Source organism: Odontesthes bonariensis, chromosome 10, assembly GCF_027942865.1.
Source record: "Odontesthes bonariensis isolate fOdoBon6 chromosome 10, fOdoBon6.hap1, whole genome shotgun sequence".
Taxonomy (NCBI): Eukaryota; Metazoa; Chordata; class Actinopteri; order Atheriniformes; family Atherinopsidae; genus Odontesthes; species Odontesthes bonariensis.
Window position 1 is genome coordinate 20,628,787 of NC_134515.1, and position 12,913 is coordinate 20,641,699.

General features: G+C 41.7%; 2 protein-coding genes across 2 annotated transcripts; both read left to right on the forward strand.

The window, feature by feature from the left end:
- The first annotated feature begins 1,146 nt into the window (after window positions 1-1,146).
- Window positions 1,147-8,737, forward strand: LOC142390929 (cysteine and glycine-rich protein 1-like). Its single transcript, XM_075476820.1, has 6 exons — window positions 1,147-1,446; window positions 4,867-4,976; window positions 5,733-5,901; window positions 5,981-6,110; window positions 6,203-6,299; window positions 8,309-8,737. The coding sequence occupies exons 2-6, from the start codon at window positions 4,868-4,870 to the stop codon at window positions 8,383-8,385; spliced, it is 582 nt and encodes a 193-aa protein (XP_075332935.1). The 5' UTR covers window positions 1,147-1,446; window position 4,867; the 3' UTR covers window positions 8,386-8,737.
- A 753-nt stretch (window positions 8,738-9,490) lies between these two features.
- Window positions 9,491-11,869, forward strand: phlda3 (pleckstrin homology-like domain, family A, member 3). Its single transcript, XM_075475685.1, has 2 exons — window positions 9,491-10,281; window positions 11,298-11,869. Exon 1 carries the CDS (start codon window positions 9,846-9,848, stop codon window positions 10,272-10,274), a length of 429 nt encoding a protein of 142 aa, XP_075331800.1. The 5' UTR covers window positions 9,491-9,845; the 3' UTR covers window positions 10,275-10,281; window positions 11,298-11,869.
- The last annotated feature ends 1,044 nt before the right edge of the window (window positions 11,870-12,913 follow it).

A 12,913-nucleotide genomic window follows, 5' to 3' on the forward strand; every position in this document is an offset into this window, starting at 1 on the left:
GGAGAAGATGAAACGGAGGAATTTGGCTCCATCAATCAGCTGTGCCTGTCAAACAATCTGCCAGCTCCAAATGCCACAAACAGGAAATGGCTATCTGAAAAAACTGCTCTTGCATGCTGTAATGTCAGAGGGGTTCTACTTTGGCTTTGCAATGGGAGACTCAGTGGAAGCACACCGCTTGGTAAAAATGCTTGTGGTTGGTTAATATGTTATTAATAATAACAATAGTCTGTAAATCATTTTCTTCCCATTTTTCTATTTTCAAACAACCATTTTTTACATATTTTCCTGTTTCATTTTGTCTAAGTTTTACCGTACATATCCTTTACTGCAGTTATGCACATATTTCTATCCACATTGTTTCATAATGCTATTATTTTTTTAATCACATTAAAAAGACTGAATGATTGAATTTCAGCTGTACATCGAAACTAACTGTTAAAAATGTGTTACTACTGTAAAGTGAGCATACATTTAGAACAGTCAAAAGATTCACGATTTGTTTGTACTGGCATTCAATACTCCAAACGGCCACACGATGGGAGCAGAGGTGTATCATGGAAGAGTTGAACTGATCATCCTCCCTGCTTTCTCCATGCATTAGAAAGTTCCTCCGGTTTATTTCTATTAATTCCTTCTCATCCATTAAGCATATCTGAGCGACCTTTAACAGCTTGTGTCTAAATGTCAGTCAATTTTATGGCAATAAAGCTGGAATTGCTTTGAAATTGCATCTTGTTGTGTAAGAGGGGGGAAAAAAGCCAACTTCTCATTCGGTGATTCAAATTAATTGAATATCAAAGGTTAACCTCTGACCAGACTGAATGTTAAGACGAAGCAAACAATCAAATAAACATAATCTGAAATCTGCACATCAGCAGTGAGCTGGACAGCCGTGTCTGCTCACTTTAACCTACTCCCTCTGCCGCTTACAGCAATCTGAAGGATATCACAGTTTATTCTTAATTCAAAGAAAAAAAACTCTTCATAGGTATAGAATATATTATCTCTGAAGTGAAAGACAATGCACAACTTTTCAATTCAAGTTCGCTGCTTATTCACCCCCATGACCCCACCCCTCTTCACTCACTGTGTCTCTCTCACTTGTTGAGTCAGTCAGAAAATGCCTTCTTCCTCAACAGGCAATAAGTTTGCACATTGAAGCCGCAACAACAGAGGCTCCTCCCTTTCAGCACATCTGGAGCTGCGCAAGAGCAAAGAGGCACATACCAACACTCTGCTCATTTCTGGTACTGGAACAATTAGTATTAAGTGATTCAACTTGTAGGACCTTTGTTTCCCTCCAACAGTTGCACTATCCTTCTATCTAACTTTGGTTTGCTGGTTTCCTGAACACACCCTGGTGCTGCACTGAAGCTGCTCCAGTCTGAGAGCCAAACTTCACCCTGTCCACAATCGCTGAACGACAGCAACTACAAACTGCAGGTAAGTTAATATTTCAGCTTCCTGCTTCTCTCTGTTTATGCTAGTCTGCTGATGCATGATGGGAATGGAAGTCACATCACCAGAATGCCAATTTCTCAGATCTTTAGAAGCAAACTCATCTTACAGTGGACTGTTAAATAGCAATGTACATCAGACTACGAAACAGCTCAAAATGACTTAGTTTAAGTCTCTGCTGTGATCATTCAGAAGTCCCATGTAGTCACCTCCGGTTCATTAAAAAACTTCCTGATTTGTAGGAGTTTACACTCCTCACCTCCCTCGCTTGGCTTTGTCAAATCTTTCTTCTACAACCGTCTGTGCTCCCACATGTCTAAACTTGCGGAGCCACAGCAATCAACATGGACCAGTATTACTCTTCAAGAAGATTCTACGAATAATGTAACACTCAGTGAGATTATTTATGTATAGCATCCACATTTTACTACTATAGTATTAACGCCTCAGTGAGATAAACTGTCATTTCAGCAGAATTCGTCAGTGCAAATATCTTCCAGATTCTTCACCTTATTTGCATACTTGGTCCTGAAGCTGTGAACTCGAGTCGTCATCAGTTCATGTCCAAGCTTTCAGCCTCTTCTTTTTTGTTCCTCGCTGATTGTCTGGCTTCCAAAATTGCTTTAAAAAGGCAAATAGGCTTCAGGCTTACCCACTGAAGTCAGTTTTTCCAAGCTGGGCTGGTGGAAAGCTTGAAAACGAAATTTTTGTGACACTGCCCGGTGCCAAAAACATTCCTGACATATCTGCCTTTACTGGCAATCATTGCGGTTCCATGACTGTAAGTGACGCAAATTACAGTCCTTTACATGACAGCAATCCCATAAATGCTGGCTGGTGTCTGTGTGGCGGTGAATTAAGACCTTTTACTTTCCATGTTTCACATCCTGAATTCTTCTCAGTTCAAACTTCTGTGGCTAAGCCGATCGTGAGTTGCTGTTTCAATCTCAAAATGCGTTACTAAAAATTAGAGTCCGCAGCAAGAGACTCTAGAGATTAAAGCAAAGATCAATAATAAAACTGCCTTTTTTTTTTCTTTTTTTTTTACCTTCCCCTCAAAGCACTTTTTAAAAGTGTGAAAATAATACCATTCAAAACAATGTAATAGAATAATAGCCTGAGAAATTGACACGTTAAGGTCTTGCATTGCATTTTAGAAATACTTCAACGAATGCCAAATGACTTCTTTCTCACAGACAATTATTTCCATTCCTGTCTGGCCTTTACTTACACCCACAACGTTTGAGTCACTGCCAACTCTAGTGGAACAGCCACATGTAGACACTAACCACTACTACTTCATTTTTAGCTGTGATTTAACACCACACTATGAGCTTATTTCTTATTAACAGCTGTTAATTTGGAGGTCTTGTGTTTTCATTTCAAACAGAGACAGTTTATCGGCGAGTGTGTCAAAAAGACCACATGCTGTAATGACTTGCTGTAGAAAACAGGAACTGTGTCCAGGGGTGATAGGAAATGGGCTAACACTCGCATACTCCGTCCTGAGAGCTCTGCTCTCTGCACCGACAAGAGCAATAAAGCTGGCCTCGGTGCAGTGGCTGCCTCTTACTGGGCTTTGGTCAAGCCAAAAAAAACAAAATATACACCTCAGAGGAACATAAAGTTCAGTAAAGGGATGAAAAGTGAGAAAGACAGGAGGGAGGAGGAGGTGAGAGCCACGAACAGGGAGGTGGGAGGGTTTACGGAGGTGGGAGGGTTTACGGGAGGGTCAGGAATGTGGAAGTGGATACGCGAGACTGGACAGGGAGGGTCGTGCTGGGAAACACTTTGGGCAGAGACAGGCAGGTTGCCAGGGTCTTTCACGTCCCAACAGCTTTAAAACTCCTCACAAAGCCACACTTTCAAATTATTTCCACACTGATGGAATCCAGTTTTCCAAGAGAGCAACTTTCATCTTCATCTTGCCCTTTAACATAAGAAGGAATGATATCATTTTCTCAGTGCTGGCTTGCTGAACCTTCACAGAAGCCACAGTGAACTGGCAGGAAGGAAATTACAGCCTTGATGAAGCCAGAATTACAGACGACCAAATCTGGATATTTAAGTCAGTTTCTTACATAAACACTCTGTAACTATTTTTGCGTGATGGTGTCTGATGACATTATCCACTGTGTCTCCCCAAGGCTGCATCCTCTCCCCTCTCCTCTATATTCTGTACACCGACGATTGCCGCAGTCGGCAATGAGAATAGATGCATTTTAAAATTTGCTGACAATTCTGTAATAAGTCTCTTACATGATGATGAATATGCCCATGGTCCTGTGGTCAATGAATTTGTACTGGTTCGACATGCTTTTCTCCAATTAAATGTACAGAAAACTAAGGACATGTGCATTGATTTTGGACAAAAGCCCCATAACACCAATCAAAAAAACAGTAATCAAAAGGCCAGACAGTAGACATCGTCGAAAATTACAAATATCTTGGGACTATTCTGGATAATAAGTTAAATTTCAACTGCCATTCAGAGAACCTGCAAAAAAAAAGGGCCAGCAACGACCGTCTTGTCTGAGAAAACTACAAGTTTCAGATTGATAAGTCCCTGATGATCTTATTCTATAGATCACATGTTGAATCTGTGCTGACTCTTTCTCGCCTCTGCTGGTTTGGCAACCTCAACACGAGGTCAAAAAAATGCACTGAGCAGAGTGATAAAGACAAGTAATACGATTCTGGGAGTTGAATAGTGCACACTTACGGATCTGTTCAAGAGACAGATAATCAGGAAGGCTTAAGCCATTCCATCTGACAACTCCCATCCTTTACATTCTGGCCCCCGGCTCAGACTTCCTCGTATAAAAAGTAACAGGAACAAGCACTCCTTCGTCCCTCCAGCCATTTCCCTTTTGAATTCAGGACAGGGTAGGAGGAGTTGTACCTGATTGGTTGATATTGTTTTTTGTTTCATGTCTCCATGTGGTGTTATTGATGTTGGCAGAAATTGATGATTGATGGCATTTCTCTACTCTGTATGGACTGCTACTGATGTTGTTTCAGCACACTGTATTATCCCTCCCTCTCAGACTTTTAATCGTATGTCTTTTATTTTTTATGTCTTTTTTACTTGCTGCAACACTAATTGCCCGTACAAGGACACAAATGAAGCTGAATCTGAATCTAAAGGAATTTATCAGTCCACTTGTCCATCTATTTTTCTCTACTTCAATGAAAATGATCATCATGAATCAAAAGCCTTTCAGCTTTTCAAGAAATCCTTCTCTTTGAAATGTAGTTGACAACTGAATGTGGTTAAATCTTTACAGATTTTCATTCATGGACAGTTAAGATCTGGACAAAATAAAAAGTTGACTAAAGTCATAGACATCAGACTAGTTACAGTGTGTGTTTATATCTGAGCTCATCTTGTATGCGTTGCTAAAGGATGCCTTTAGGAGGAGGAAACAAGTGCGGCCGCTGTTCGAAGACGGTTTACTTTGCCGAGGAGGTTCTCTGTGACGGGCGGAGCTTCCACAGGTCCTGCTTCCTGTGCAGTGAGTAAACTATTTGATGTTTCCTGTGATAGTCCTTTTGGCTGAGTCACTGAAATTATGAAAATTGCTATCATGGTCACAAACATGCTAAACAAGCCTTATATGGAGAGCACATAAAATATTTCCTCTACAATTCCTAATCTAATAAAACTAACGTTCCTTTAGAGCCATTTAAGCTTATTTCTATGTACGGTTAAAAGAATTTATTACTGCTGACGAGCATTTGTTGGCAAGGGCAAAAGAGCAGCAAAGCTGAAGACAGCAGTTTTTTTTTCCTGTTTTGTGCCTCAAAGGTACAAATATTTGATTCCTAGTTCCATCTTCTTACTTCTGAGGTACGCTTGTCTTTTAAAAGAGAATGAACAAATGAAGGGGCGATCCCACTGGCTTTTGGCATTGCACTCTTTTGAACTTCAGATTTTTAAAAGCAAACTGATTGGTTAGGAACAATTTAGCAGGCATACATCTCCAGTGACGAACAAAATCCAGTGTGCCGTAATGAGACAAAAAAAAAAAGAAAAAGTGTGGGTACATGGAGTTCTGAGAGGACATATTTGTGTTCCTGCTTTGTAATCAAACATTCCTGCGCTGGAATTTTGATGAGAACATGTTTCTTCAATAGAACTGTGCCATAAAAGGAAACATTTTGAAGCCTATCTAAACACATGGATGAGTTCAACAACATTAACACAAAATATGCAAAGCAATAATATGTGTGTGTGCGTGTGTGTGTGCAAACGCAATGTGTTTGTGCAGTGGTGTGTGGGAAGAACTTGGACAGCACAACTGTTGCCGTTCATATGGATGAAATCTACTGCAAGGCATGCTATGGCAAGAAACATGGACCGAAAGGCTACGGTTATGGCCAGGGAGCGGGGACCCTGAGCATGGATAAAGGAGAGTCCCTGGGTATTACGCATGAAACGTCAGTAACCCACAACCACGCATATTTCTTAATGTCTTTTCGACCTTCCGTTCAAATGTGTGACCTCTTTCCCTATCAGACCCGCTCCACATCGTCCGACCACCAACTCAAACCCCTCCAAGCTGGCTCAGAAGTTTGGAGGGTCAGACAAGTGTCCCCGCTGTGGCAAGGCTGTCTACGCTGCTGAGAAGGTGATCGGAGCTGGGAATGTAAGAAAACCTCACATGTATACGCATGTTCATGTCAAAAACTGCCCTTCAAAAAAATAAATAAATAAAATCAACCGTCCGTGTACTCACAGGCCTGGCATAAGACTGGATGCTTCACCTGTGCCACGTGTGGGAAGAGCCTTGAGTCGACCACACTAGCTGACAAGGATGGAGAAATCTACTGCAAAGGTACCACTTCTCTGTGGAAACACAGAGATTATTCAGCACAAGCACAAAACACTGGTACGAAATATATGTAGCAGTCAGGCTTAATGTTGGACTAAGTAAATACAAACACTATTTATGAAGCAATTTTATGACTAATGTTGTGGGAATATAACACTGTAGATGGGAAAGCTTTTCAATTATATAAGATATATTTTCTTAATTTGGTTGGTTTGAGAATAGCTAACATTTGCAAGGTCAAGCTCATCTTAGAGCTGTCCAACAGCACTTTTGAGTCCAGACCTGTTTCAAATGTTAATGCCTTACCGCCAAAAAGCTTGGCAGGCTTATTCCATGCTTATTCTTTCCGGCCCAAGGCAGCTGCACGGGTCTGAAAGGCAGATGACAAAAGTGATGCATCTTAATGGTGCGCTTCATGACTGAAAAGGCTAGACTGCACAAATCAAACTTTGGGGGGAAATGACTGGATATCAGTCTAACAGTGCTTAGAAAAAGTCTACATCCTGGTTAAAAAGGTAAAGTTTTTTTTATGCAAAAAGTAAAAGTTTCATGCGCAGCAAGAAGGTCCCCGATTCTCTCTGAGAACTCTCCGGCTTTCACCCACAGTCCAAAACCAAGCATGTTACTTTGATCGGTAATTCTAAATTAACCGTAGGTTAACAGGCCTATTTTTCAGTGTCTATGAAGAATTGATAGATGAAAAGAAAATCAGCCTTTCAGGACTCCCTGATACAGCCCAATAAGAGCCCAGATAAGAACCCCAGTCATAAAATCATCATTGCAAATATTTATAATTTTTTTTGAGCTACTTGACTAATTTGAATTTCCCCCATTGGGGGATGAATAAAGTATTTTTCTATTCTATTCTATAAATCCTCACGTTTCCCTCAGTATGTCTGATCAGGATCTTTTCTGCAAAGACGCCTGAGCGCTGTGAAATAAATAAAAAAAAACATAATTTAAAAAAAGTTGGGGGCGTTCACACTAATGCCACCAGCAAGGTGTTTTTTTTAGTCACCACCCTGTGAGTGTCACAATGACTTGTAATAAACACAATATTTCAGCAGAGGGCCCACTAACACTAACAAATAGCTTTGAGTATACACCCATAAAAGGCAAAAATAGCATTTTAGGGTTAATAGGGTTCCTTCATTGTGAATATTAGGAGGCTAAAGCTCAGAGGTTGAGGCTGTTGCAGAAGGTCAGCAGTTAAATTCCCAACCCAAGTGTCCTCAGGCAAGACACTGAGCCCCACTGCCCCATATGTGTTCACCACTGCATTCTATATGTCTGTATCATAGAAATAAGAGCTAAATTACTGAAATGTTTTACTCATATTATTATTATTATCATTATTATTATTATTTACTTATACATAACTATTATTCATTGTGCCATTTTACTCTAAGAGTGCATCTATTTGTGTGCCTCTATACAAAAACGGCCTTGCTATGGGTGGATTTAACTGAATTCAAATACATGTTTAATGTTTAAATGTTTTTTAATCTGAAGCACGCAGTTTTATTTTTGTGAAACTTATTTTGATCATGGTGCAAATTGTATAACTAACATCTACAGCATCATTGGACAGTATCTATAAACTCTTTGAGCAGATGTATCAACACGTGGCCTGCACGTACACAGGCTAGTTAGCGTAGTTTGTGTTGGTTCAGCGTTAATAACCTATCCTCCAATGCGTTGACGTCAAAGGAAAGGCCTGTCTACATTTGCATGTTTGTTCGCTCAAAAAACAGGACCTTGCTCAATGAATCGTTCACATATTATTCCCTGTATGAATTATAAGAAGAAATCTACTTCATTATTTTACAGTCATCCTGGAGCATAAACTCAAGGCCTGCTCCTGACACTACAGACCCCCCTTCCAAAGGAAAGCTAAAAAAAATGGTCAAAATGGGGCTAACCAAGGCTTAGTTAGCAAATCAGTCAGTCAGTGATATGGCATTGACGGTAAAGCGTGGAGCTCGATGACATATTACCTTTGTTTTCAACAGGGTGCTATGGCAAACACTTTGGCCCCAAAGGATTTGGGTACGGACTTGGAGCCGGGGCGTTGGCGCACACCCAGTAGAAACCACAGTGCCAGGTCTCCAGATGACTGTACTTCTCTCTCCATTCTGCAGAGGGCATGTTGCTACAGTTACCCGGACACACATATCCTTCACACAAACCTGTATCCTGTACAGTCGGCAAGAAAACACGCCAGAAAAATAATGTCATAGACCACGAATGCTGATAAACGTATTGCTGATGCATAAAACTACTCGTACTCCACTCTTGACTTAAATAAATTTCAACATTGACATTATTCTGAAGTTGTTGCTTTGTTCTGCAAATGTAATCATGGTATCTCAAGATAATACACTATATGTAATACAGTAAATATCTCTTGTTTATAGCATGACTTGATGATAATGAATAAAATGTGAAAAAAAAATGTTTTTCAGTGTCATTTATTCAGTGAATAGGGAAGGGAAGTAGCTCGGTTGGTTGAGCGAGTTTAAAGACATGACATGTGTACATGCCATTCCTCCCATAATATTGCAGTGACACACCTCCCACTGCCGTTATCACATGAGATGGCTTCGGCATGGTGTAGAATTGGGGGAACAACCTTCACTCCAGCCACAAAGTTTAACTGTCAGAAAGAATTAACCACGAGCTTCAACTTTATCTCTTAAAAGTTCAAGAAGCAAAAGCGTGAGCAAACTGTGTAAGATTTGAAGTTTATCACGAGCAGGCTAAGTATTTTTGACACATTTGTTTATGGGAATGAGCGGGATTATGAAATATGTAAAATGATATATCAGTCCTTCCTTGCACCCATTTTCTGCTCAACAAAAACATTTTCTCCTGTAGGCTGCTTTGTTTCTCTCTCACAAACGTCCAACGCTGCAACACTTGAACTCTTTGTCCAAACTTTAAGCCTCCCACTCGCATTCCAGCTTTCAAAGAGACAAGAATAAGCAACATGTCCTAAAAAAAAATTGTGGTTTTAAGTTTTAAATTTGATCAACTATCTTTCGCTGCTTCACATTCACATCAGGAGTTTCGGTGTTTCAGGTATTTTCACGAAAGGTGCGCTGCGACCAGTAAAAGGTGCGTTACTGATGACGCGTCAACCCAACGCAGACTGTAGTCTGTCTCTCTCTCTCACGCACACACAGGCAGAGATACTAACACACACGAGGCATACTCAGGCAAGGAATTCCATATGCAGCCCGGATCTCCTCTGTCGTCACAGCAGAGGAGGCGGGCTGCTTCTTGAAGAAAGAAGGTCCACAGAGGAGCCGGGCATGTCCAAACATATCCAGCCAGACCAGCCTTCCAACCTGTATGGTGTGCTGTCATAACCAATAGGTTGGACTTGCAATCTGTCTATATTTTTCAAAAGGTTGTTTTCATAAATGTCTTAGCTCGAATAGGACACGATACATAGCTACAAAGGCGTACTTAATGGATTCATCACTGCTGAAGACAACTGTCTTTTTGGTTTGAGACTCATTCTGAGGACCGCGGCTCAGCCTGGCCATGTCTTTCCCAATCAAAGTGATGAGGGACGGGGTGCTGGAGAAGCGCAGCAGCGGGCTTCTCCAGCTGTGGAAGAAGAAGCGCTGTACGCTCACTGAGGAGGGGCTGCGCTTGCACAACTGCAAAGGCGGCGTCGGCGGCGGTGATGCTCCAGGTTCGGCGTGGAGCTCCAAAGCCAAGGAGCTCCGCTTCGAGCGCATGGCCACAGTGGACTGCGTGGAGTACAAACGAGGGCTGGTGTACTTCACTGTGGTCATGGCTACAGGCATGGAGATCGACTTTCGATGCTCGCAGGACGGCACGGCGTGGAACGCAGAGATTGCCTTGGCGCTGGTGCGCTATAAGAACCTGCAGGCCGTGCAGACTGGGAGGAACCGGCACCTGTCCACGACACATCTGGGCAGCGCCGGGGAGGATGAGGAGCTCTGACTCGAAGGTCAGTTTTCTGAGAGGTCTTTAACTCGCTGTCTTCTTCAAATGTCAACTTAAATTTGGTTTGTGACAGTGAGGCACCACACCCACTCCTGGTTTAAAAGCTTTATTTCACTTTGTTCCTACAAGACTCTATCAGTGAAACTGTCAGTTGACCAAATGAATCAGCACAACACCTATAGAGCACGAGCTTTAACGAATTATCTTTAATGACTGCCTTTTCAAAAAACTTTAATCCAGAATGTCTTCCATCAAATGAAAGTGGCCACACACTGCAGCAGATGACACATCAGTTAATCTCCTCTCTGGGTGAAATGGTGCTATCACTGGAAAAAGCTGGTGCAGTGACTAACTAAAAACATCCAATCATTTGGGGATGAGATGACACATGTGTGGGAATCACTGGAGTTAAACCTATGCCGAAAGTAAATCACAAGTACCACTTCAATGTTAAGTGTTCCACTGAATTACAGTCATGCCAGTGTTTCCTTACAGTCTGCCTTCACTGCACCTCAGTCCTCTCAGGACACAAACCCCTCTCACTCGAGGACATAATTACGATGCAATATGAGCCTCCAAAATAACATCTGCCTGCCTCTCCCTCATCAGGCAGGGGATTATTTTTAAACTCTCACACACACATTCAGACAAACACACACACAGACTCTCTTCTCTATTTAATGAAAACAGTTCAGGCATTTGGTGTTGTGAGATCTAAGAGTTTCGTGCCTTTTTTTCAGCTTTTCATCCATCCTACCACAACAGAGTTGTTTGCTGAAACTGATGATTGAAATCTGAAATGAACCGAGTGTGAAAGTCTGAACTATGAGCTCACAGCTCAGGAATCCACAGCGATGCTTCCTTAAGAGAGCTGCAAAAGTCAAGTGCTCAAATTAACTTAGTAGCCGTGGCAACAGTGTAAAATAAGTCACTGCATTTCGTAGAACATCATCAGCTGCCTCAGTGTTGAAAATATCAATTAGCTGCTGAAAATGTAAAAATATTCTCCTCTCTCTTCAGCTTTCCTGCTCCCTGGGTGTGAGTCGGTCAGGGGAGAGATAAAGGTCATCACAACCATGGGCTTGCTTCTGTGCTGCACAGCATCATGGGATGTATGGAAAAGCCATCAGTGAATATGGATCAAAGTACTGAGAAAAAGAATCAAGGGAAATCCCTTTGCCTTCCCTGATGAACATGCTGTCTCACAAAGCATGGGATTTTGCTACGGATTACAGCTTTTTATTGTTCTGACTTCATTTCCTGAGGTCACTGCGCAGGCTCCTGCAGGAAAAGAAAGATATTTTATGGACAGAAAGTGTTGAGCTTGAATACACATACACTTTGTGCCTTGGTATTTCAAAACTATTCTCTGCTTAAGACATTCTTTTTTAATGCTGTAACAAAGGTAATTTAGTCATGATTTCGATTAAATCCCTTGCTTTGAGAACTTCTGTTACAGACTGAACAGATCTGTGCGTCTGTCAAGTTGAATATGAAGAAGAAGTATTTTGTTAGTATTCATTGCACATTGCAGTCAGTGTATTGTCTGAAACCATGTACAGTATTACAATTGTAAAATAAATAAATACATTTTTTTGGAGAATCTTTCACCATATTTTCTATATTTGAATATAGCTTCCTTCCATCCTGTACATTGGCACATATGCCTCGTGTCTGTTAGCATTAAACTCTCAGCTCCAATTCATTTTAGGTCCACACCATTAATGTCAATGCTCGTCTGTTTCCGGTTGTGCTGCAACCTTGCTGTTGTAGCCTCTGGAAAATGCACGCACCCCAGCTGCATAAACACACACACGGGCACCGTGGCGAATGCATATCTGCCAGAGTCAGGACACCTTTTGTTGTGAACTGGGTGGAGGACTAATGAGAAGCGCTGTGGGCCTGAGGCATGTGCACACAAACATCCACCCACACATGTTCACCTATAAGAGCACACCCAACACGAGATTCAGCACGGCCGAAGCATCAGCAGACTCCTGTTACCAAGACATAGCTTACATTGTTCATTTAAGAGTGTTTTTCTGCCCGTGTGTGTCTGTTTTTCAAGAGTATAGCAGTTTGTGTTTGAGATGTGTGTGTGTGCTTGTGTACTCGTCGGGGATAAAGGGCCGGCTGTGTTGCGATGTCTCTCGTTTCTGTGGAAAACCCCAATGCAAGCCACACCGCATGAGTCAGCAAGGGACCAGAAGCAGTTCAAGGAGTGGGAAGACACCCACCGATGGATCTATTTACAATGTGTGTGCGTGTGTGTGTAGTGTGACTGCAGAGGCAGGTGTAAATACACACACAACTTCATGAATGGCAGCTGTGAAGGTGCAAATATATGTGCCATATTTGCCACATGGCTTCAAAATTCAGTTTGTCTGTATATACTCACATTCCTGCGTGGAATGCTTTGTCTAAACATTGTAACCTCTGTCCAGGGCTTCTGCTCTTCTCAGCAGATAAAAACACATGTGGACGTGCACTTTCATTAAACCCGATCTTAGAAGCTACAGTTGAATGAACGCTTGTCAGAGCTGGACTCCAAATGTTTTCCTTATGTTCACAGCACTTTTATTGTTAGTAGAGCAGTCATTTGATCAGTTTATCAGTGCCCATAGAAAAAAAATGGA